Source organism: Hippoglossus hippoglossus, chromosome 10 (assembly GCF_009819705.1).
Source record: "Hippoglossus hippoglossus isolate fHipHip1 chromosome 10, fHipHip1.pri, whole genome shotgun sequence".
Taxonomy (NCBI): Eukaryota; Metazoa; Chordata; class Actinopteri; order Pleuronectiformes; family Pleuronectidae; genus Hippoglossus; species Hippoglossus hippoglossus.
In genome coordinates this window covers 16,354,689-16,381,056 of record NC_047160.1, presented here as the reverse complement: position 1 = coordinate 16,381,056, position 26,368 = coordinate 16,354,689, and the positions used below count along the sequence as shown (strand labels likewise).

Here is a 26,368-nt window from a genome sequence, read left to right as displayed (position 1 = left end):
AACTATTTTATTGTTGAGGAACAATGAATACTTAATTTAAAAAATATATATATTTTAGGCTTTGGGCTTTGGGCAGTTAACTTCCCCATTGACTTTCTGTTTATGGACTTTAATGCAGGGCCCCTCAGCAAGACAGGCACCAGTGCAGGAGCCTGGTGATCACTTAAGACTCCTGAACATTTAATTAGGAATTTAATTAAATTACCAAAAATAACTACTGTAACACAATAAATTATTACATTTATCAAAGAAATTATTAATAAATCAACGCACCAAATTACCATACTGCTATTTAATACTTAATACTATAAAATATTATGATTATCATTATCATCATCATAATTATTATTGTTGTTATTATTATTATTATTGTTGTTGTTATTATATTAAAGTATAAATGATCATGTAAAAGTCGTGCATTTAAAATATAAAATGTTGTAAAGTATGAGCATCAACGTATATAAAAAGTACCAATAGTAAAATGACTCATAACAAATGGTAGTTGTAGAATAAGAAGAATTCTGGCAAATAACAATTCGGTTTATTAATTTGCACCATACATTGTAATATAATAATGAAACAAGACACATCAGACTTCAAAATTAAAAAAATGAATGTCATTAAAGGTAAACACAAGGTGTTTTAATATAAAACAGTGCCTATAATTGTAAATTAGCAGGTTAAAAAAAATTGAATTGCATCATAAATCATAACATTATTATTATGATATTATATATATCATTATAGTAGTAGTAGAATAACAATAATTATTTATTATTATGATTATGATTGACTCATTGACCTTGTGGAGGAGGTTCCTCCGGGAAGACAGTGGAGGAGGAGGAGGAGTAGAGACGGACGGAGGGAGGAGGGTGGGGGGTTATTTCTGAGCTCAGGGCCGAGGATTAGAGAACAGTCCCAGCGCGATGACAGCATCCAGCACATAGCCAAGCCCCCTCCTCCTCCTCCTCCCTCACACACACACACCATCACACATCAGCACCACCATCCGGGAGGACGCCGCGGACACATACGTGAGAGACAAACATCAACCTGGTCTGATCCGCGGGACACATCGTGTTTTTCGGGGAGGAGGGTGGGCAGCCCTCCCTGACTCCCGGTCCGCCCGTCTCCTCCTCACTCCACGAGGTGAGTCCTCTCGGTGTTTCCCGGTGTTATTGTCTGATGGAGGAGCTGCACCTTACATCCCCCCTCCGCGTAATCTTTAGCACAGCGAAATGACGCTGGGCTGATGCTGGTGGTGGTGGTGTCCACCGGGCTACACCCGTGTGCGCGGAGGAAGGCGATGGAGAGATTTAAATCCGATTAAGATTATAAAGGACGCAACAAAAGACTGACCTTTTTCCCCCTGTCTCTTTGTTTAGCCCCGTGGTTTGGCTGGCATGGCCGCGGCCGCCGATCCAACTTGCTGCGCGACCAGTGTAATGGGAATATTGATTGTTTTAAACGCCTTTGTGACGCTTCTCTGAGCAGCGGACACGTCCGATGTGTGGCTGGTTACATCCATTTATGTCTGAATTGAGGTTATCAGGGGACATACACAGATATAAGAGGGGGTCACAGACTAAATCTGTGGTTGTTCTTGTGCCACATGTACATGCAGTGATAGCGCGCATCCATGCTGCTGAATGCGCAATGAAAGCACGGTCGCCGGCTACAGATTGGACAGGAACGGGCTAAATCCTGGTGGATCAGGGGGGTGGGATGCCGGGAATGTGGCTCGCAGAACACGCAACATTATGAATGGGCGTAGGCGATGTGACACTCATCTCTCCTCCTCGTACCCTTGCGGCCAGCGGCAGCCTCCTTCTTCCGTGCCGTGCCGTGCATGACAAGCGAGGCACAACTAGACCGGAACAATGCGTTTTGCTGTTCTGGGGCCTTCGTTTAACGCATGACATGATTTAATATGACCGCCGATCGCGATCCCTCGTTTAGACACGTGTGCGACTGCAGACGATCACTGTGCACACACACATCCCTGGGAGTGTTTTTAACTGCATCATAATGCTGCTGCGTGTGGTTTACAGCTGATCACACACACACACACACACACACACACACACACACACACACGTACTTCTGTCTATCTATCCCACTCATTGGCCTAATACATGACCTAGCCCCTTACCCTGTCCTTAACCATCCAAACTAACCAACCTAAACCTTGTTCTAACCCTAAAACCAAGTCTTAACCCTCAAACAGCCCATTGAAAAGATGAGGACTGGTCAAGATGTCCTCACTTTCCAAAAATGTCCTCACTCTGTAGGGTCTGTGATTAAATGGTCCTGACAAAGGCATAAGTACAGGAAACGACACACATAAACTTGTATTTCTATTTAAGTGAGGACTGTCTTTGGAATAATCCATTCCCTGTCCCCTTACCCAAACCTACACCTAATTCTAACCCTAACTCTAAAACCAAGTCTTGGAACCCCAAACAGCTCTTTGAAAGTGGGTCAGAACGTGAGGACCGGAAAAAATGTCCTCACACTGTGTGGTCTAGGCTCCAAATGGTCTCACAGAGATACAAGTACACACACACACACACACACACACACACGCACACACACACACACACACACACACACACACACACACACACACACACACACACACACACATTGTGCTTCCATGACTTCAGAGGACATTGCATTGACCTACATTGACCTACGTTTAAACCCCAACCTATACCCTTAACCTAAAATGTAATGATTTACACGATGGCGACTTGCTCTTTGTCTGCCTAAGGAAGACAAAACCCCATAATGTGACTGTGTTAATAGACTTAGGTCCCCTCAACATGAGTAATACCTGGACTACACACACATACAGAATAACATCTAATGAATGAATGCTGTTTTAGCCCTGTGAAGTCTTCAGCTGTGGATGTGTTTTCCTTTTCACTCTCGGGTGCACAGAGTGTTTGTGTGTGCGCTGTGCCACTGCTTCAGGCATTGTGCTATGACTCAGGGATGTATGCCACAGTATGTGATGGCAGTTGCAGCTCCGAGATCATTCTGCCGGAGGAGAGACACAACGGGCAGAACTTGCACATCAGGAAAGACTTGATGCCTGGCTGCATTAGCCTGGATCTGCTCTGCTGAATGCTGCTCTGTCCCAGATACTGCAGTCAGTCAGGCAGCCATCCTCTCCCTCTCCCTTCCTCCATGGTCTTATAGCTTCATGTCTCCAGGGCAGACCGCTGTTGCTGGGCTGGTGTTTGCAGCTCCAGTCCAATGCCTCGACCAATAGATCATTACATCCGTCCATAAATGAACCTGTTCAAGAATCGATTAATTTTGTCGCACTTAAGGGTTACCGCTGATTGTTCAATATTGCCCTTCCACACTAACGGAACTCGGGGGTCAGGGGTTGCATCAGTGTATGATAATGACAGTAAACGATTGAATGGATGGATTTATTAATGGGCACGTTGATGGATATGAGAACAGATTTGGGTTAGGCTGGGTATTTGTTTTCTCTGTCAGACAGTACCAGTAGTGCTTCAGCGCAGGAAAAAGGAGGCATGACCTCATTGATATGACAGCTCTATGGTGATGGCACAGTTGACTGGCAGTGATGGTGTAATTTAGGTTGACACAAATAAAATAAAGAGAATGAAAAGCATTAGCCTTAAAAGAATCATAGGACTTAAGTACTGTAAGTCATCAGCCTCTTATAACTCGGTTTCCTCCTCTTCTATTCTTTGCTGTAATATGAAATATTAAAGTCTTGCTGTAGCTATATGTAAGTATTACTCCAGAGCCCGGGGGCCTTTTGTTGCTGCAGACTTTCTGGCTGCACTCATATTACTTTTACTTAAAGATAAGACCTCTATTGTGCAGTATTTGAAGGATCCCTGAGTTAAAGGAAATTGGCCCAGACAACAGCAGAAGAAGAAGAAGCGAGGCAGACAGTTTTCCAGACTTTCAACATCCATCATCCACTGACATCCAAAAACCTTCCTCAGACATCAAGATCTCTCTCTCTCTGTGTGTCTGTTTCGCTGTGTGTCTCTCTCCAGAACCATCCGAACTATTGATAGAGATCTGTCACACAATGCAGCGCACTATTAATCTTTGAAAGACCCATTATTTAATAGCACGCAGGGGAACTCAAGCCTCGCCAGGTCGCTGATGAAAGGGGAAATTAAATGAGTGGCGCACAGTGAGCCCCGTCCACCTAATGCTAATGGAATGAGCTGACAGACTGAATTAAGAACGGGACATTTGATTGTGTCTGGAAGACATGCAGGTATGATGTCAATAATAACCAGGAACAGTTGCAATCGACAGACAGATGAGCCACCATGCACGCTGCTGTTTAACAGGTAACAGGGAGTTCTGGGTTCAGACCCTTGTTTGACCTGGTGGAGTTTGCATATTCATTTCTTGCCTGTGTGGGTTTCCTCCCACCGTTAATGAGGATGAATGATTATTTGTTTTTAGTATGCCAGCACATGTCCAGCGTATACCCCACTCCCACCAGATGTCTGCCCTCCTGCCGCCCTCAAAAGATAAGCAGTACTGATGGACAGGGACAAAGCTCATAGCATAGCCACATAACAAATATAAAAAATGCCAAATATCCAGTTCCTAGATTTTCAAATGAGAATGTTTGCTGTTTTTTTGTTTTCTTTGACAGTAAAATGAAAATCTCTGGGTTTGTGGACCGTCAAACAAAACATGAGCATTTTCTTTGTCTTGTCATTTTCTGACATTTTATCTACCAAACAATCAACCAATAAGTGGAGCGGTGTATTCAAAGGGTTCTCACAAGGTCGTCTCTTTGTAAAGAACGGCTCAGTGTGTCCTTAAGAAAGGAAGCATTGAAGCATCTTTCCCTAAGAATTTAGGGAATTCAACCGTCTCTTATCATGTGGCTGCCGCTTCGATACAACTGGGTCATTTCACTCAGTCAGGAACCGTCCTATGAAAAATATCACTACATATCTATAAATCTATATTTTCAGCTGATGGGGACAATTACATCTCCAGGTATTTAGCCATAAATCAAAGTAGTAGACAAAGGGGAGTTTTGATCTGTTGATGTTAGATGAGTGATTCCATTTTATCTGATGATGTCTGTACCAGACTTCATGGCAATCCACCCAACAGAGAAACTTCACTAAAAAAGACCCATTTCAAACTGATAGTGATGAAATGTGAGGAATCATGAAAGTTATTATGATTTGTCTACTGCTATTCACGGGTAACTGTAAAATTAACAAATGAATAGAAATGATTGACACTTTTCATGTCTTAAAAGCAGGCCGTGGTGGCATTGAATCGATTTCCTACAATCATGATTAATTGTTCTAGAAGCTGCTTTTGACCAAGAAGATAAAGATAAATATTTTTCATGGGGTGATCTTGATTTAAAGAATGAAATTAGAGTATGGTCAAGAAAATTCCGTACAACTATTTCAGAGAATGGATCTTTTGCTTGCTTTTATGTAAATAGTTTGGATAACATTTCTGTGTACACGGTGTGTGTATCTGATTTCAATATGCAATATGGTGATAAAGAAGCCTTGCTCTCTGAGTGACCTTCTAGCTATCTTCCAAAACATGTTTTCTTCAAAGATGTGTTTTGTTTAATAACTTTTATTTATAGTCAATTTATATTCCATCTACTCCAGTAGCCAGTCAGATTCACCTTGAGCCTCAGCGTACCCTCACGTTCGGCCTGTATCGTTGATTACAAGGCCAAAACACTTGATGACGCTATGGTGCACAACTGAAGTTATGTCCCTAACATCCGCTGGTGGCCACTAACACCTGCTAACATCTACTGGTAGTTGGTAACCTAAATTGTGCAGAGGACCTTCAAACATACAAGGAATATTCAACATCTTTACCTATATTGTAAACTATGAAATCGGAAGCAATCCAGATGCTTCTCATAAACGTAGATCCCTCTCGCCTCAGGTCGTCCAGATATTCACACACACTCAGTTCTGTGCCAAGTGTGCTGCTGTCAGACTGAACCATCACTGACGTCTGTGTCCAACTTTGCTGGCAGAGACTCAGAGCCAAAATGAATTGTCGAGTTGCTGACCCTTCCCCTGGTGCTGCTAACTCATGTGGCGCAGCTGTATCCGGTGTGCCTGTGTGTGTGTGTGTGTGTGTGTGTGGAAGAGGGGGTGTCCGTGCTGTCAGTCAACAAGGCTTATGCAGGAGTCTGGTTACCAATTGTGCAACACCCCACTTACAAATCATATTAAAGCATATGGGTTGTAAATATGTGTGTGTGTGTCTGTCCCTTGTGTGCTCGAGTGTTTGTAACTGCAATAATGGATTGTCTTAAGTGCTGAGTCCAGTCTCATTTAGACACAGATCAGATCGGATTGTCATATCCATCAGCTTGGATTATGATATTTAACAGGATAAAAGCTGAATGCAGCTTCTCCGGGGCCCTGTCCAGGTTTGTCTGACCTCCAGTGGCCCCCCCGTCTGGCTTGAGCAGCTTTCATTCGGCTGTTTTCATGTCCAGCTGGCTGAACAGCAATTGCCACTTCAGTGCCACTTCTCCAACTCCGAGGAGAGAGTTTGCGGAGTACGTCTATGAACTGCATGTGTACTCATACCAGGCGACAGGATTGAATAACTGGCTGTGTTGTCTGAGACAGAGAGACATTGTGCATGTGGGAAAATGAGCAGAGGTGGGTGGGGTGGCGTGGGGTTGGTTTGTCTCAGAGACACTGAAACACAAGGCTCACAAGGCTTAAGACATGCCTTCATTATTACCAAACAGCACTTCATACAAATATGCTCCTTGTGCAGCGATGATTTGAGGGGGGGGTGGGAAGGTGAAGGGGGTGAAAATGGAGGGAGGATGAGTGAAAGGCTGGACAGACGACGAGGGTCGCTGATGAGCTGCGTGTGCGGTGCGGATTGGGGACTTAAGGACACGGCAGTGGACGACAGGATTCGCGATTACCATTGATTCAGAACCAGATTAGGAGCAGACTCATCACCCGCCCGAACACCCACAGGCTTTGCGGTCTTGGATTTGACACTGGGATCCGATTGGAGACTGCCGTCGCATCATTAGAAAGAGGGAACAGTCTCAAAGCAAAGCAGGGGGAGAAATGGTAGCAGAAATGGTTTGCTTTCGATTTATTTACCAAATGACCGTTCATACATCACTGTCTGCTGCCTGACTTTTCTTTGTTTGCTGCATTAATCAGTTTTCCTTTCACTCCTCCTGCTGAACGCACTCTTTTACCTCTCACTGTAGACACTTTTGTTCTTTCTTTTCTTCCCCTGCAGCTTCACTCCCTCATTTCTGTGCCGCTGCCCTTTTCACCCTCTTTAAAATTCTCCCCCTTTCCTCGCCCCCCTCCAATATCCTGTCCTTTCTCCCCTTTCTTTGCCTCGACCAATTCTCTTTTTCTGTGTCTCTTCCCCTTTTTCCCAGCCCCTCTCCCTACCTCTGCAACCCCCCCCCATACGTCTTTCCTGTGTGTCTTTTCTCTCTCCTCTCCACTCTTCTTGTTGAAAGTGTTGGCAAAGTGGCAGAAGGAGGCGGTGGAGGCCGAGCTAGCTGCATTAGCCCCATGCATTATTCATGTGCCCTGCAGTCTGTGTGTGGGTCTAGGCCTTCATGCCGGCTTTTCACTGGGACGCACGGGCCTCAAGAGAGAGCTCTGTGCGTGGAACACAGGGCCTGACGGACGAGCTGCACAGATGGAACTATCAATTCCCCCGATTTCTGCTCCCTCTCGATGAAAGCCTCTGGGAGTGAGCGTTTACTTCACAGATCAACATTCAAGTGCAAAATGAGGCGGTTTCCTTCGACAAGATCGAGAATGTTTATTCAATGTCTCCCCTAACTCAACAGCCAGGCCTTTCACAACAAAGCCTTTCCCCCTAGTGTGTTTTTCTTCTCCCCAAAACCAGAGGCCGGCTTAGGTTTCAGCCATATCTGCCCCGACGTTCACATGAGAGACTCGTCCTGTTTTATTATTGGCTAAGAACTACATCTGCCTGGCATCGCTTTCTCCCTCCGCCACATCAGGATTCACGTTAACTGAACTGGGCGGTATGAAATTTTAATTTAGTACAACCAGACGGAGATGGAGTGCCTCGTCTCCACATTGCCATGTGCTTTCGAGGCTGCGGAGGAGTGGAGAGAGGGAGGGAGAAAGAGGGAGAGAGAGAGAGAGAGAGAGAGAGAGGGAGAGGGAGAGAGAGAGCCTTGGGGACCAGAGGAGGGGCCTCTTGGAAAACCACAACCACATAGCTGCTTTGGACTCACATCTGCTTTGCTTGATATGCTTTCGTGTTCACTCTGAAACTATCAATAACTGGAATATAGCTCCACCGCTTATAAATAGGTTAAAAATCCCAAAGCAGATTCGCCCTAGTCAGACTCGATATCTGGTCCTCTGCCACCTCTCTGCTCTGCTCTGCTGTAATTATGAAGCCGTCGTGTTGGGATGTGCATCTTGTTTATGGGGCTTGACAGCTTTTTGACGTTTCTCTGCTCGGCACAGGTGGCCGCACCAGATTGGGATTGGCCCTGATGATCGCAAAGACCCCTCCTCCACCCCTTTTCAGCCAATCGTGGAGGGGTCGCAGAGCTGATGTCTCAGAGGGCGAGAGGGTATTTGTGTTCTGGAGTCCTGAAGAGACAAGCCACATCACGGTGAGTCACCCTCTCGAGTTAAAATGCCAGACGTTTTGCTGCTGTCTTATAAATGTGAGGGCAGGATTTGAGCCTCTGATTTGAGGGCTGGTTTTGATTTCCTGTGCACGGAATGAATGTCTAAATGTCTTCCTTCCTTTCCCAGAAGATTAATGTGCAAAAGCTCATTTTCAGGTATAATATTCAGAGGTTGCACCCTCTATGCCAATACACACTCAGCATGTTCTCCCTTACACCTGCTTTATTTAAGCTATGAAGATGGGCTGTCACTGCTGAGCGAGGATAGTAAACCCCTGCTTTAGGAAGTGCGTGTGTGAAAAGAAAGGGCCGGCTGCTGCTGCTGCCCAGAGAAACTGTCATTGGAGACGACTCCCTGACTCGGCAAGGACAGAGAGAGGGAGGGAGAAAGTGAAAGAGAGGAAAGAGGTAGAAGGACTGCAAAAAATGTCACCTTACTCTGCATCGATTGCAGCACACACATGCAACGAAAACACACACGAGCACAAGTCTCCAAACAACACGATGTCAAGCCTGAGAAGTGTATTAGCAGTCCAAACGTGTACCCGTGAAGCTGAACGATGAGTCAGTTTCTGTTTTCTCTGTGATTGAACGGCGTGTGGATGTGTCAATAATCCCAATCGGTTCCTCAGTGTGCGGCTGTCAGCTACCTAGCATCACTCATCCCTCCTCATCCTCATCAATCTTCCTCAATCTGGATCAAAGTGACACCCTGACCAGCGTAGGCCCGTGCAGCACGACGGCCGCTAATCCTCTTAAAGGACAGACCCACACACTGTATACTGTACTACTATGGAACCAGGCCAGTCATCCCTATAGGCCAACAATCTTCTTCCACAGAGACGAGCTGAACTCCTGCTGTTTTCGCTGCTGATTGTTTCTTAAAAAACAAGACAAATTGATTTAGTTTTCTGTCTCATGAATTCAACTTAACTCACAGCGATATTGCCTAGCATCCTGTATTGATTGCAATGCAGCGTGTATTGTTTCCACATAAATCAAAGCTGAAAGTACAGTAAGGTAATTGCACTGTAATGACTTTATCTCCTGTTTTATTGGACAAAAGGATGTTTTAAGTGTCCCAGTTAACTGTGGCAGATTGCCAGAAAACGGTTTTGCTTAATTTAAGATCTCGACTCAAGTCTTGGCTTGCAGAGGTTTCCTCCATATTTCAGGAAGCCAATCAGACTGTAGCTGTCAGCGTGCTGGCTGCCGAGGCCAAGGTATGGATCAGTAGGTTTCAGGAGCACATCCGTCATCGTTACCTGTATTGATCGGGTCTGAGTCGCTACTTTTCCCATTTCTACCCAAGTTTTCCACCTCGTTTTCTCTGCCCTGTGGGGTCAAAACGTCCGATACAGCAGTGCAACAACAGCACATTAAGTATATCTCAAGACAACAGTAAAATAGTATCTGCTGGAAATAAAGATTTAATTCACCCCAATATGGCTCACAAATCATTCGAACCTTGAAATCTTTATCTTTGATTCTTTGTTAGCTCCACCAATGAGATTATGTTTCAGTGTGTTCGTTAGCAGCATCACACAAAACAGATTAGCAGGAAACTTGCTGGAAGGATGTGGTGTGGGTCCGGGAAGCACCCATTAATTTTTGGTTCGTCTCTGGATCCAGGATCTTATAACTCTCTTATAACTGTTTTTGACATTTTTACAGATTTCCCAGGGAATAATTCATTGGTTTTGATTTGAAAGATTAGGCATATTTATGGAACTGATACCTATAAATAAGTTGCTTTTACATTTAACAAGAAACATGACCATAGATAGTAGAGCACCTTATAGTCTCTGCAAGTTCTAATGTAGTTTCGTGATTGGCTGGGAGAGAAAAAGTTGAGGGAGGGAAAGTCTTGAGAAAATCTTGAGATGTGGTCGAGGTTCAGTGCTGACCCGCCTGGACCTTCCCTCATTAAGTCCCCACCACTCCCCAGTTTAAAGGGCAGGCTAAGCAGAAAAGGCACAGCTGCAGAGTTGCACACAGATTGCAGCATTGTTATATTGAACTGTTCTGCTCAGTTATCATGGTGCAGTTGTTTGTTGGGAAATCAGGTCATTCAGGCAAAGATGTGAGTCATGACATGCTGATTAAACGTCACCGCTCGCTCGTGCTCTCACAGCCTTTCTTGTTCTCCGTTCACATATCTGCTTATTCTCTGTATTCAAGGAAGGCGACATGCTCTGCATTTAAAAAACGGAGCAGATGAAATGCAAATGTAGCTGGAGCACAATTCTGGCACTGACTATAGAGCCCATTAAGAGAGAGCTAAACATCTCTTTGAACTGTTTTTAACCAGTTTTCCCTTCAAGTCCTATCCGTCTCTTTTTCTCTCTGCTTTTTGCTTCTTTGTGAATCTGTCTCACATTCTTCTGTCTGTCTGTTTAGATAAATGGAGGAGAAGGAGCGATGTAGGAGCAGGTCTCCGGCTCGGAGGGCCAGTCGGGTGCAGCAGGTGGTGGGAACAATAATACGACGCACCCGGGAGTCGCTAAGCAGGTACAGAATGGACACTATGACGCCTGGCACCCTGATGTAAGAGAGCCTATGTGCTCTGAGGGAGAAAATAGATTTGATTTTGATGGGAAAAACAACGGAGGGTGCAGTAGAAAGCGATGGCAGCACACAACCAGTCGCAGCAATAGCAGAAGAGGCCAAACCCCCTGCGTCAAGAACTTATTGTAGAAAAAAACAAAACAATCAAGTTTGGGATAGAGAGTGGAGCAAGAGGGTGTAGCAAACTGCATTATCCACTCCTCGGCCTGCTGCCCAGATCCTGTTGTGGGGGAAGAGTGTGGGTTTTTGTGATATAAATCATTTAGAGCAAAAGATGTATTTGGCCAGCTTGGTCTTTTTAGCTGAGAAAAAGTGAAATGTCATTTTAAAAACAAATGGCTGTAAAAGAAAAAAGGGTTAATATCTTTAAAAATCTACAGAAAATGTTACAAAAAGTGGAAAAAAATCTACAGTTTTAAGTTGATGTCTCCTTGCTATAAACACACACTGTATTTCCTCCCCACACCCACACATTCAGACACATAACACATAGTTGAGTACATATTCAAACCTGACTGTCACTCTCACCCAACAGTGAACCACAAATATGCTTTCAAGAGTGTGTCGTTCACTCGCTGTCAGCTAAGCTGTTTCTCATTCTCAACAGCGGAGGTGGTGCAGAGCCAGTAAGCTCCCTGTTAGTCATTCTCGGGTAAAGAAAAAACAGAAAACAATACAGATGCTGTACATTCCCAGAGTTCATTTGAGCTGATGATTTATATTTGTGTGAATGTAACCTTTTCTCTGGCTCCTGAACTGTGAGGAATAGATCAGTACAGGCTATTTCGTCTGCTAATTAATGTCAGCAGCCAAGCTTATATAAACCATGACCTACATCATATTTACCATGAAATGTAGCATATTCATGGTTCTCAGAGGATGAATCCTAATAAATTTGGTAATTGAATGCCTCAACAACAATTGAATGGATTAAAAGAACATTTGGTTGAGACATTCAAGTTAAAACTTTTTTGTAACATCAGCTCAAAATGTTAATGTGTGGAGTACTTTGATTTCTTTTTTTTAAACGTTTTTTTTATTTTATAAAAATTGTAACCTTTTATTTACAAAATCTTGTATACAGCAATGACACGACAAATAAACAGGATAAAGTAAAACACAAACAAAACAAACAGACATAGTGCCAGATCAAATACATTATCTGTGTGAAATTATTTCATACAATATAATAATATAATATAAAATAAAATATATTGTAAGCTTTTTACAGTACTATTCCCAGCCTGATAAAGAAGTGACTTGATCTGTGAAAGAACGTGATGAGTGTTGACAGTGAACATGTTCACAGCAACAACGTTTCTCGCCTTTAATCCGCCTGCATTTATTTGTTGATGACTACAGTTTTGTAGTCTCCACGTTGGTGACCTTTCACCCTGTTTGACTCTTTTCTCAGAGAGCGGTTGCTAGGTGATGGGAGGTCGCAGCGCTCCAACAGTCTGTCCAATCAGAACTTCCTGGCCAAGCTGACGCTGCAGATCACCAGGGACCCGGTCCTGGACAGCAGCACTGGACATGGCTTCACCCTCACCACAAATGCACCCCTGCTGGTCAGGGACATCGCCGCAGGTACGTGACATGTGAGGTGGCATCCGTGTGTGCGTGTGTGTGTGTGTGTGTGTGTGTGTGTGTGTGTGTGTGTGTGTGTGTGTGTGTGTGCGGGCGTGTGAGAGGTGTTTGTCTATGTGGATGACTGCACTTTGTTCCCTGCTTCCTCTCCGAATGGCCACCTGCTTTATGCAACAGTGCATCGCCTACAGCAAGACAGATTTACACTCTCTCTCTCTCTCATTCTCTCTCCCACACGGGCACACACAAAGACACACACGCACACGCACACACATGCATTCACTAATACATCGACTCTCTCCTGGCACTCAAACTGCAAGGCACAGTGCCAGAGAACAGAGCTACATGCTCATCCTTCCTTGATTCAATCACTTTTCATTTAGACAGCTTTGATAGTGGGGATCGAGAGAAAGTGACAAAGAGAGAGGATGGGGGGGGGGGGGGGGGGGGGGGAGAGAGAGAGAGAGAGAGAAAGAGAGAGAGAGAGAGAGAGAGAGAGAGAGAGAGAGAGAGAGAGGTGCTGATCCATTACTTTTACTTCTACCCTTTAAATTAAGCTGATAAAGGACCAGCTCTGTGATTGCTATATGATGCCAAAGAGAAAATGAAGGGGTAAGAGAGGAGGAGAACATTTTATAGTGATGCAAGCAGTGAGACTCAGTGGGGAATATGCAATGACCAATGTGCAAATGTGAGAGCGTGAAAGTGTGCAGAGGGGAGGGAGGGAGGGAGGGAGGCTGGTTGACATCTTTGGGTGAAAGAAGACAGAGTGAGGTCCTGGTGGTGAGGAGGTGAAGATGAGACGGAAGCTTGACAGGAGGAGGAGAGGGGCAAGAATGTAAATGTGTGAAACTGTATCAAGCGTGCGTGTGCGTGTGTGCGCGCGTGTGTGTGTGAGTGTGAGCTAGCAGAGCAGTGTGGCAATGCCGTCAGTGGGTCAAAAATCAGGGACAGACGGGGCTTTGCCAGGCACTGGGTGTGTGAAAATATGTGGGCATGGCGTACTGTGAATGTTTACGCATACATACACTTGTGTGTTTGTGTGTGTATGTATATGTGTGTTAGAATAAGCTGAAAGTGTTGCGCCTCAGTCGTGCTCTCTCGCCCGAAGACAAATGAATATAAATAGCCAGGGAAAGCAGAGCGGAGCAGAGCTGAGCTGGATGAGACCCAGAATAACTGTAACCCCTCACATCCTGGAGAGCTCAGCTGAACATTGTTGAGTCAGCCATGTTGAACAACCATGTGTGTGTCATTCTGTGTGTGTGTGTGTGTGTGTATGTGCATTTGTAGCATTCGTAGCATTCGTCTCCCTTTTATCTGGACTTTGTGTTAGCCCACACGTGCAGCTGGGTTTTGGTTTTATTCAAGCACTCACTGTTTTCATTGTGTATGTGTGTGTGTGTGTGTGTGTGTGTGTGTGTGTGTGTGTGTGTGTGTGTGTGTGTGTGTGTGTGTGTGTGTGTTTGTTTGTGTGTGTGTAGGGAGTCCTGCAGATGGGATACTGTTCCCTGGGGACCAGGTACTGCAGATTAATGATACAGTTCTGGAGGATCTGAGCACAGAGCAGGTGGAAGACATCTTAAGGTGAGAACAACTGCAGAGATAATTCTCTGTATGTCTGTTTGTCTGTGTCTGACTGTGTGCTCTTGTACAGCTATCTTTGTGAGGACCACAACCTACGGAGTGAGGACATTTTGGCCGGTCCTCACTTTGTGACCCCCCCCTTTAATGGACTGTTTGGGGGTTAAGACTTGGTTTTAGGGTGAGGGTTAGAATTAGGTTTAGGTTAGGTTAAGGGTTAGGTTAAGGGTTAGGCATTTAGTTTGGATGGTTAGGGTTTGGGTAAGGGGCTAGGGAATGCATTCTGCCAATGAGTGTCCTCAGTAAGAGAGCTGTACAAACGTGTGTGTGTTTGCAAACATGTGTTTGAGAATGGCTTAGGATCTTATGGTCAAAAGGTCAGAGAGAAAGTGGTTACTTGACAGCTGGATAGAAGGATATTGAGTTCTCTTGTGTGTATGTGTGTGCGCGTACATGTGTATCATATGTGTTTGATTTCACATGTTTCTGCGTACGGTTGTGTGTTTGTGTGTTTTTTCTGCATAGGGACTTGGAGGATTGTATCACTGTGACTATCCTGCGGTACATGACGGTGAGTACAAAGAAGACATTGATGACATCCCCTCACACACACACACACACACACACACACACACACACACACACACACACACACACACACACACACACACACACACACACACACACACACACACACACACACACACACACACACACACACAGTCGTTACACCAATCCTCATTTAAACATAAGCTCTGTGTGTTTCCAAGCATGTGACTATAAGTCTTCTGACGTGTCGACCCTTGATGAAGGGTTGTTTGTGTCTTAAAGTTCTGTTGACCTGTAGAATTAATTGTGTCACTACACTGCTTTGAATTCAACGTGTGTGTGTGTATGTGCGTGTGTGCATTTCTGACCCTTCGGTCCAGCCCTCACATAATGGCACCGGTATATGTCTGTGGTTTGCAGAATCCCAAGTCATCCATCATGTCAGCAGAGAAGAGAGCTCGTCTGAGGAGTAATCCAGTTAAAGTGCGCTTTGCGGAGGAGGTGGTGGTCAACGGGCACACTCAGGTGGGGAAACCTCATTTGACACAGAGTGATGGCTGTCACGTACCACAAACGATCGATCCTCATTTCTACATCTTATACACCTTTGATTCATCTTTATTTGGTCTTATGTTCTAAGCTGTCAAACCTCGCTAAAATCTCTCACTTCTCCTCACCAGGGAAACTCTCTTCTCTTCCTGCCCAATGTCCTGAAAGTCTATTTAGAGAACGGACAGACCAAGGCCTTCAAGTTTGATAATACCACCACTGTCAAAGTGAGTACTGAAGAGAATCTCAATGCTCCATGGCAGTTACGCCAACAGTATTTGGAGTATTGTGATGTGTGACTGAGGCCCTGTTCAGATCTGGTATTAACATCTGTCCTGAGAGTTGTGATCACAAGTGGTCAGCATTAAGATCTCACTCCCCCGCTCTATATGCAAATAAACACGTATGTCTTTTCTGTTCCCAAAGAACAAATGATGTTGTTTTTACCCAGTCTGAGTTTACAGATGTGTTTGTGTGCAACATAAAAATAAGTTTGATTCATTGTGAAAGTGTAGCAGGTCAACGGACGTCAGCTGAGTAGGTGGCCAAGGACGCATTTACCTTCAAAAAGCGAAAATCTTGTGGTCACGTGTGTCCAAGACCACCTCCCAATGAGTTATCTGTGACCGGATCTCAGGACACTGAGGACACATTTGGATGCATTCAGACCTGAAATTAGAGCTGACAACATGTGATCACATCATTCAGGACGAAATTTCAATACCAGGTCTGATCGGGTCCCTCTTATGCGAGGTCAAGATTTCAACCTGTATCATGCTACAGCAACTACGCCTGATAAAGAATAAATCAATCTTGAATGGACGATGGATAATTGGATGGTAAAAAGAGGTACAAGATGTCCCCACCACATTCTCAGGCGGTTAGGGTTAGGACATTTGTGTCTCCAACAAAGACCTAATATGGATACACGAGAAGCCCCCTCAGTTTTCTCATTAACATCACGACACCAGACATGAGTGGATCTTGTTGGTGCATTTCGTAAAATAATGCACACCAGAAGTTACGGTGGGAATTCCCCAAGTGTGTGTCAACTGTAGCTTCATTGAAGAATAATAGAACAAATATATTAGATTTAAATTTAAATTTAATAATAAGATAGCAAACCTCATAAGATAGTTCATCAAGAGTCTGTTTGGGTGACTGTCTTTATAAGCACATTGTTATTGTGACAGCCGGTTTAGTATTTGTATTTCCGTTTATGTTCCCAGCCAAAGGGAAAGTGAGAGGGGGGGGGATCAGACTTGACCATCTGTCACCAGCAGACCGGGGTGAAACATGTTTGTCTAAGGGGGTCTGAACTGTTGCTTTTCCACCATTCCAGGACATTGTTCTGACCCTGAAGGATAAACTGTCCATCCGGGCCATCGAGTACTTCGCCCTGGTGCTAGAGCAACAGTACAGCATCACCAAACTGCTGCTGCTGCACGAAGACGAGCTCATCCAGAAGGTGAAGGAAACAGCGAACGCACATAGACCAACACACAAACATATAGCTTAAAGTGGGTGTGATTTACTTCACCTTTTTGTCACTTTCAAGAATACCGGTTACAGTCAACCTAAATCCAAGAGGGTACAGCTCATATGAATTTTTGCCTTCACTGTTTGTAATTATCCTCACACCTCTGTGTTTTGTCTTCACCAGGTGGTGCAGAAAAAAGACTCCCATGATTACCGATGTTTGTTCAGGGTGTGTTTCATCCCCAAAGACCCCATGGACATGCTGCAGGACGACTCCTCTACCTTTGAGTACCTCTTTTTACAGGTCAGAGAAGTTATAGTTCTCTTATCTTATATATTACAGGGCTGCTGTATCTCGGTCTGTCTGAGAAACATCTCAGCTATTTCACAATCAAAACTAGAATCTCACACAGCAGAGCACATACCCCCACCAAGGCCCAACCGTCCCCTCATGAAACCACATTTATATTCAATAGATCCGGATTTCACCGGTGTAAACATTTTATGAATTAACAAAGAACTCTGTCTTCTCCTGCATGCGGATTCTTTCGGTGACACAACACAGCTTTGACACTATATTTATATACGACAACCCTGCATGAAAAGCCTCTGAGCCAGAGGTTCTCTCTGTATATTGTTCGTGCACAGTAAAGCACTGGCAGCACCACTTATGTCAAGTTGATTTATTATTGTAGCGTGCTATTGTGCTTGCTGTGTTTGTTTTTGCTGCATAAATCGCAGCTTAGGTGTCCCAGAGTTGGTTTACTTACAAATATAAGGTGCATGATTGGTATATTACATAACTCAATCTAAAAGTCTGGTGCTTTTAAATTGTTTATTGGTAAGTTATTGTAATGTATATTTGCATTTCCAATGGCTGTATGCATCACTCTGGGACTGCGTCTCTTTCAGAGTGTCGGGGACGTGTTGCGGGAGCGTTTTGCAGTAGAGATGAAGTGTAACACTGCACTCCGCCTGGCAGCGCTGCACATGCACGAGAGACTGGATAGCTGTGGACAGACCAGGACCTCTATCAAGAGTATCACGTGAGTCATATGTTGTTTTTGTCCCTGTCAGTTTAGGGTCAGTGTTTCCTCCTGCTCGACCGTTGCAATCACTGTCATTTGTATCAGATTGCTAAATGACTAATGAATTAAGGTGATGGGAAATGGTTTGTAGGATGGTTTAATCTCCATTATGTATCAGTTTGATTCCTGTGTGTGTGTGTGTGTGGTTGTGTGGTGACAGGAAGGAGTTCGGCCTGGACAGCTTCATCTCTCCCACGCTGCTGAGCAACATGAGGGAGAAGGACCTGAGGAAAGCCATCAGCTACCACCTCAAAAAGATCCAGTCCCTGCTAGAGCCACGGCACAAGGTACAAAACACACTGACGGACGAGTGGGAGGAAGCACTGAGAGGCGTAAAGAGATAGATAGTGAGAGTTTAACAGAGGCGTTAGGCTACTTTTTAGTCGACTCTTACAGCGACTGCTAATCTCCTTGCAGTTTTAAGTGGTATAGCAGCTTGGGAAAGCGATAGATGGTGGTTGGGACAGAGGGAAATTAAAAAGTTCGTCGTAGCATAGCTCTGGGGATTGGGTATCAGAATTCTGGGGGAAAGGAGCATATTTCTCTATGGAGCGCATTGTTTTGTTCAGTGACTCAACCATAATATTGCCCTTGGTTTTCTCTCACTGCTCTTCTTCCTCTTCTTCTACATCCACTGTGGCGTTGTAGGTAATATCTGGTACTCAGGCTCGAGTGGCCTACCTCACTCAGCTGGGAGAGCTGATTTCATACGGAGGGCGATCATACTCAGCTACAATGATGGTAAGGTTTGTGGCCCAGAGGGTCTTTTTATTATCAAAAAAAGTACTTTCACAGAATTTCACTGTATTATTTTACATTTTTTTTTACACTTAGTGTGAATGCAATAAAAATAAAGTACTTTTATTATAAATATTGACAATATAATAAAAGTTGTAATCTGTAAATTAATATAATGGGAAAATTAGACAGCAGATAGAATGATATAAGTGAACATGTGAAAGTATAAAAATAAAAAAGCAACAAAATATAAAATAAAAAATAAAGTTTAATAAAAACAGTGAATATGTACATAATATACACAATATAACTTGGACCTTCTTGTCACCTCATTTTATTTGCACTCCCTCCTCTCTATTTCTTTCTTTTCTGCTGTACCCCCTCTCACTCTCAGCTACAAGACAGGGAGGTGTTGGTCAGCCTGCTGGTCGGAGCCAAGTACGGGATGAGTCAGATCATCAACCACAAGCTCAACGTGATCTCCACGCTGGTCGAGTTCAGCAGCATCAGCCGAGTGGAGCTGCTCTCGGAGTCGGACAAAGTCAGCCTGCTGCGCATCTCTCTGCACGACATGAAGGTAAGGAAGAAGCGGCGAACATGTATGGTCACCGAAACGCCAGGGTCCATTATTCATTAATGTGCAGGCACTTACACACTGACACAGATGTGAAAAAAGGATATTCACTCAACACATTACATTTGTGCGAAAGCTCATGCTAGAGTAAATATAGGTCAGGCATTTCTCCTTCAACACACAAATGATAAGAAGCCTAAGGGAGTGTGTGCTAGCTATATAATACACTTGTCTCAAAGGTGACTCTCTCTCCCTCTCTCTCCCACTCCTTCATCTTTTCTCCCTTTACCCTTTGACTTTAACCGCTGCCGCCTTACCTTATCTTGTGCAATGCCCTCCCCCTCACAGCCATTTGCCTTACTGATGGACTCTCTGGCAGCCAAAGACTTAGGGTGTCTGCTGGGAGGCTACTGCAAACTCCTGGTGGATCCCAGTGTCAATGTCTTCCGTCTGGGGCGCCCAAAAGTGAGGGTGCACCGTATTCCTGCTGAAGAAGGTGTGTGTGGGATGTTCGCCGTAGTAGAGGGCGTGTGCTATGAATCCCTATCAAGTGAGCAAAAAATGTTTCACTTAAAATAATCACTTAATGGCTTTGGCCTTTTGATAGACATTTTTACCAGCCAGTACGGGTACGGATAGAAAAGAAAGTCATACCATCAAAATTTGAACATTATTATATTCCGCTAATGTGCTAACATATTGTGTTGCGTGTTTGTCTGGTGTTATTAGGTTATGTGTCTCGCTGCTGTAGTGACTCGGACGACTCGACAGATGACGACGACCCGATGGATTCACAGAATTACAAACGTCCAGACCCTGCAAGTCAGGACTGGGAAGAAAGGAGGAGAGAGGAGGAAGAAAAGAGGAGAGAAGAAGAAAGGAAAGAGAGAGAGGAGTACAAAGGCAAACAGGAAGTGAAGATAATAGTGACAACAGAAGGTAAAGAAAATGAGGGTGAAGAGGAAGGAGGAGCAACGGGAAATGCACTGCGTAAATTTGGTATTATGGATGAGGAAATGAACCTGGAGACCCCCTGGTATCACACTGACCCAAGGGTCACTAGCAGTTTCTCCAGCTTGTCCAGCAGCTCCTTGAGTGCCGCACTAGAGGAGAGCAGCACCGCAGCTAAAGCCCCATCTCGCACAGATGCACTTCGTGGACAACGCACAGTAGAGGACCTACCCGGCTTGGACGTTCACCACCCCTTCCTCCTAGAGCCAAAACGCCAACAGGGCCCTCTGCGACCCACCAACCTCAATTATCGGGGCAATGACAACTCTTGCCTTTGCTTCGCTGATCTCTCCAAGGCCGATTTCCTGCCAAGCCCGCCTGAGGCTACCAGCGACGATGACGATGATGATGATGAGGAGGACGAAGAGCAGGGAGTGGAGGAACTCAGACGCATCTCCAAGATTCCTAGCTCGAGAGATTTGAGAATGATTGACAGTACACCCTTTGAAAGATCCCCAATTAGAAGAAAGAAAAAGACACCGCCGAAAGTCCCACTAAGGACAAGTTCAATTCCCGGGCACAAAGCAGGACACGCTGAGCAGCGTCTCTCCAAGGACGAAGATAGTCTATTCCTGACACCTTCACCAAACCCTAAACCAGCTCTTTTGGTCAAAGACACTGTCTCAGAGTCTGAGGATGAGTTTTTTGATGCACAGGAGAGATTTACTCCCCCAGTTCCTGATCTATCAGGTTTGTTCACAGCATGTTCATTTTATTTAAAAAGGGACAATGCAGTGTTTGTTATGACTTGAAAGTAAGATGGTTTATCTGTGTCACATTTGAGAGAAGCTGGCATGTTTTTTTAGTGTGAGGGCAACATGTGACAATCCTGAGACATCAGTGTGATTAAAAGAGTTATTTCTGTGCTTCATTTCATTTGTCTCCGTATTTTACAGATGCTGAACTGGCCGACCGGCAAAATGCTAATCGGTTGAGTGGAACCTGGAATGGTGTTCCAACTGCCCCAGGGAAAGAGCTTTCCTCCCCCCTTACCAATAAAGCCCAATCCTCTAAAATAAAGAAGGAAGTGGAGGCACTTAAACGGCCCACAAATCAGCTTACCAACCAACATCCCAGTCCACCAAAGTCATCACAGAAACCCGAAGTTAAAGTCAAACCACCTTTGGCACCTAAGCCCCAGCTGCCTCCCAAACCTCAGATCATTCCTCCCAAGTCCCCCCAGCATGGGAGATCATATGCCCACTGCAACGGGGATGCCTCTGGACGTCTGTCCTCTGAACTCCTGGAAATGGAGCCAGACACCATGGAGTTCAAGTCTGTCACATCTGGGGCGGGCGGACTGCCTCTGTCATCACCTTTGATCACAGCAGTGAGGTGCAGCAAGCAACCTCCAGCGATCACGACACCACACACTGAGGAGAAGACAAAGAGGCAAGAAAACAGCTTAAAACAGAATAACGATTTGACACATGAAAATGGCGCTCATGTCATCTACAAAAACAGAGCAAACATTCCTGATAAAAAGGAAACGCCAAAAGTTGAGAGTCAAACCAATGGGAATTCCCTATCCTCAAAGAAACCACTGGACTTACCCCCTATCCTTCTCTCTAATTCAGGCTCAAAGCTAGCTATCCCCCCTCCAGTGCCCCCAAAACCCACGTCTCCCACTAATCTCCACCCTTTGTCACTACCTGCTAGCTCTCCTGTCTCCCCAACTGATCCAAGCAAAGGGATCTTCAAGGATAGCATAACTACGCCAAATGGAATCCTTCCCTGGAGCAGCCGCAACGGCACCATCCAGTCAGGACCGCGGAGGGTCTCTCTGAGCCATGAGAGCCTTTCACCCAAAAACACAGATGCACAAGTCACCCTTACCACATCCCTCACCTCAACTAACTCTAATGATGTTCGGGGCCTAGAAAGCAGAGAACATGGAAGATCTGGATCAGGATCGGACCTGAGGACCAGCTCCTCCAGCCTGGGGGGCAGGCTGCCAGCCTCTGCCCTGAGAGGGAGAATCCAGTCTCTGCCTTGGTACATGACCCGTTCACAGGAGATTTTGGGAACTTTGGACTATCCCTCCACTAGCTCCATCAATGGAGACACATCTGGATTTGGCTCTGGTTTGTCTGTCGCCAGTGGTTTATCAGATTTAAACAAAACCCCTGTCAAGCAAAAAGAGACTGTGGCCTTGAAATCAGGAGGGAAAGGGACAGTTTTAGAGGACGGAGCTGAGGTTGTCATCGCCACCATCAAAGAGGCCCAGGATGTGACGTCACATATGAAAAGGACCAATGGGACAAATGGCTCACACCCTAATCTCACTATTAAAGAGAATATTACGCACAGCGGCAGTGTCTCATCAGAGCAGCCTCAGTCACGGTCCCACTCAGCAGTAGGATTGGGAGGTGTGTCCAGCATGCAAATTGGCGGAGACTCACCCACCTCCTCGCTCGCAGACAGCACTCCACCAGAGCAGCACCGGGAGGCTTGTGGCTGCCGCACCGTTTACGCCAACTGTTTCAGTGGAGACACAGAGGATGGCGTTAGTTTTGATGAGGAACTTACCGTTTACGAATTCTCCCGCCGCACGCGGCCCAAACCTGCCCAGCCAGGACCTGTCCCTTCTCCTCCAACACCTTCTCCAAAACCTAATATTTTGTCTCTGCTGAAAGACAACCCACGCCCACTCTCTACTTTCTCCACTGCCTCGTCTGAACTCAGTCCCTTAGTGTCACGACCAGCTTCCCCCACAACCTCTTTTGGTGGTCCTCTTCGATCGCTCACCAACAGGAATTACGGCGGGCTGAAGGGGGGGTTTGCCTCCCTACATCAAGATATAGAACAACTTCTGCTGGTGCTAGAGAGCGGAGCCCTTGAGCAACCACAACAAACATTATATCAAGACTCAAAGCAGGATATAAAAGTAGGGCCTGACCTAAATCATAATGGGACTGAAGACAGCGCTACCACAGCAGCAGTCTCAAACTGTACCGGGGCAAGCTCTGTCACCATGACGGAGGCTGAAAGGACTCTTCTCCAGGCAGAAGCTCGGCGACTGGCATCCGGGTGTCAGCGGGCCACGCGTGTCGGCTGGGCTCCTGATGAAGCCTTACGTTCGTTATCCAACAGCTTCAGTGCTCTGGTTCAGTTGTCTTTGGCCTGCCTGCGAACAAAACCCTGCTCTGGCTGTGACATTTGCCATAATGCGAGTCTGGTCCACGGCGATGAAGACGATGACAGTCAGGAGGCCATGGCAAAGCTAAAGGAGATTGTGGGTCTCTACAGGGAGTTTGTTGGGGCTGTTGAGACGGCAGGGACTGGTGCTGGGGGTAAGAGGGTAGGCCTCAGCGGGGCAGGACTGGGTCAGGGGGAGAGTGACGGGGTGAGGCTGCTGGCCAAACGCTGCACCGTGCTCATCTCCTCCGTATTCGCACTCACACAGCTCTTCAGGACACACACACTAGACTCTTCGGAGACGCCTGGCCACGTACCTCTCAACTTTTGACCTGTGAACTTTTACCCACTAATAACCAACTAATAATGACTGGAGGCGGGACGAGACAGCACAGAGTGAACTGGTGTGTAACCCTGTGTTCTTGTACAGTAAGTGCCATGCACACACCACAGCACACGGACATACCCATATTACACACAACCACATGGAAACACACACACACACACACACACCAAACAAAAGAGAGGATACGTCATTGCTTGGACTCTTGTTGGACGCATATGGACTATGCAGTTGTACATATGAATTTTATAATTATATTATAATTATCTTATTTTATGATACAATATGTGTATGTAAGGATTGATTACCCATGTATGTATTTATGTATTTATTTTTACAATATTTGCACCATGATCTGTGGCGTGCAAAAAAAAAACTATGGATGTCACTGGAATTTTTATTTTTCCTTCTCTTTGAGACAGTGTTATGTTACCTTTTGCTGCTTTAAAGATTTCTCCACTCCACAAGGTGTAATCTGTAAATTGTCAGTTTTCAAGTTTATTACTAACAGTACGTTTTACTGACAAAAAGCCTAAAATATACTTTATCGCTCTTGCGAAATACAGAAATGGACCGATTTGTTTTGTATGCGCAGGGATCGCACCTTTTTAAAGGATTTAGTTTTTCAATATTACAGTCGCATATAAATTGGATACAAAACTATACCATTACAAAGCAGGGAGAGCACTTTTGACTGTTACAGATTGCACCTTTTTATGAGACACGTACCCTTGTGCAAAGTGTTTTTTCTACCCCCTTTTGCCCCGACTCTCCTGACTGACTCTTGAGTGAATGCTTCTTGGAAATACCCAGACGTATGCAGTATTATAACAGTAATCTAGTTCTCATCCAAAGGACACTACATATATATTTTCTGGGAATGTGCTGATTGGGCCCAGGGGACCTCTGTTCTTTAGTTTAGTTTTTGACTTGGCACAAGTGTGACTGTTAAACTCTGTCCAGATGTAGCAAAGATCCAAAGTCTTACAACACTGAGCCACAACTGTTCCCCACTACACGTTCCTCTTTGGGTTCACCACCTTATGAATAACACACTGACAGATGGACTGACTGCTGTGTGCTGGGGTCAGAACTTCACATATACATTTATACTGTATCTCTGTGTCCTGTTCTGTTTCTACCTTAGTTTATGGCTATGCAAACATAAAACCCTCACCCCCACCATATACTGTATATTCATTTCTTTATGTGCTAACATGAAAAACAACATTAGCCACATTATGTTTGTATGGATATAATGAGTGCTTTCTTTGTTGGGAATGTTGGCTTTTTGTCTTGTTTCAGGAGAACTTACTGCATTATGGATCGCAACCATTCTGCAAAGTTGCATGGCATTACCGTTTGTCAATAGTAGGACTCCTGTCTATACTGATGTCTGTGAATTGTCTGTAAAAAAAAGGATTCTTTTGCTCGATGAGTTTGCTGATGTGCAGTGTTCACTAATCAGCTCGTCCGTATCACGATGCCAGATCATTTGATGAGCCATCCGATCTGAGGGACTTACCCGAGCCACCTACGACACCGGGAAGGTAATTAAGCCAAATCAGCCAGCAGTGGTTTCTACAAGTGTGATTATGGGATTAGCTGAAATTAAGACTGCTTACATTTTCAGAGGCAGCTGGTGAGGAGTTAGGTAGCATATTTAATCTTCCAAAAACATGTGCGAGGGAAATTATGTCTCGGTGGCTCTGACTGAAAAAATAAGAGGAGCTTCCAGTTGCCATGGAGGTATTGACCAGTAGCAGTGTCCATCGTCGCACTAATATCAATACATACTGTGTGTCTCAGGAGCATCTCTAGCAGTTCATCCAACAGGCCCCGACAGTGAACAGTGCCTGTGTCACCTGTGTGTTTTGTTGCCGTATGCTACAACGGTGTCAACAGCATTTCATATTCAAAGAGGACATTGTGTTTCTACACCTTTTTCGTACCCACGTTCAATGAAGTCGATGTACCAAGAATTGTATTGTCCGGAAATAAACTACACACTGACCTTAATAATGTTGTTGCTCCAAGTGTTTGGGTTTTGTCATCTTGTATTGTGTCACTTTGAGTTCATGTACAAACATTGCACGCAGAAAGACGACAAATCAGATTAGAAGATGTTCAATTTGGTCAAATATTAAACCCAATGGCAAACTATGGCTCCAGAAAGAGTGCATACCTCCACCAAGACCCAACAGTCCCCTTATGAAATCACATTTAAATTCACTAGATCCGGATTTTTATTTTGATCTGCACCAAATCGCACACACCCATAAATATCAGTCCCTTAAACCTGTCTGATTCTTTTTTAACAAGATCCATGAATTATACTCAGAAAGAAATCTCACAATTTTAAAGAAAATGAAAAAGAAAATCTGGAGCCAGCCCCCCGATCCAGCTCTGCACCAAAATGTAATGGGTTCGTCCTCATGTCGCACCGCACCACAAACTTTCATGAA

General features: G+C 44.9%; 1 protein-coding gene across 2 annotated transcripts; it reads left to right on the top strand.

Moving 5' to 3' along the window:
- The first annotated feature begins 917 nt into the window (after positions 1 to 917).
- Positions 918 to 25,322, top strand: frmpd1b (FERM and PDZ domain containing 1b). 2 transcript variants are annotated; one of them, XM_034598219.1, is made up of 17 exons: positions 918 to 1,149; positions 8,526 to 8,677; positions 11,096 to 11,206; positions 12,678 to 12,850; positions 14,335 to 14,437; positions 14,960 to 15,005; positions 15,404 to 15,508; positions 15,664 to 15,759; positions 16,875 to 17,000; positions 17,196 to 17,315; positions 17,924 to 18,057; positions 18,260 to 18,386; positions 18,748 to 18,840; positions 19,232 to 19,414; positions 19,760 to 19,907; positions 20,141 to 21,112; positions 21,319 to 25,322. In XM_034598219.1, the coding sequence occupies exons 3-17, from the start codon at positions 11,100 to 11,102 to the stop codon at positions 23,889 to 23,891; spliced, it is 5,106 nt and encodes a 1,701-aa protein (XP_034454110.1). In that variant the 5' UTR covers positions 918 to 1,149; positions 8,526 to 8,677; positions 11,096 to 11,099; the 3' UTR covers positions 23,892 to 25,322. The 2 variants fall into 2 exon arrangements, with proteins under 2 accessions (XP_034454110.1, XP_034454109.1); XM_034598218.1 differs by having other exon boundaries at positions 19,760 to 19,961.
- Positions 25,323 to 26,368: the final 1,046 nt, after the last annotated feature.

Excerpts from the sequence above, each read along its gene's own strand:
- frmpd1b (XM_034598218.1), top strand. The coding sequence starts at position 11,100 with ATGGAGGAGAAGGAGCGATGTAGGAGCAGGTCTCCGGCTCGGAGGGCC. Across the intron at positions 15,760-16,874 it reads ATAATACCACCACTGTCAAA|GACATTGTTCTGACCCTGAA; the intron begins GTGAGTACTGAA and ends CCACCATTCCAG. Across the intron at positions 17,316-17,923 it reads TTGAGTACCTCTTTTTACAG|AGTGTCGGGGACGTGTTGCG; the intron begins GTCAGAGAAGTT and ends CGTCTCTTTCAG.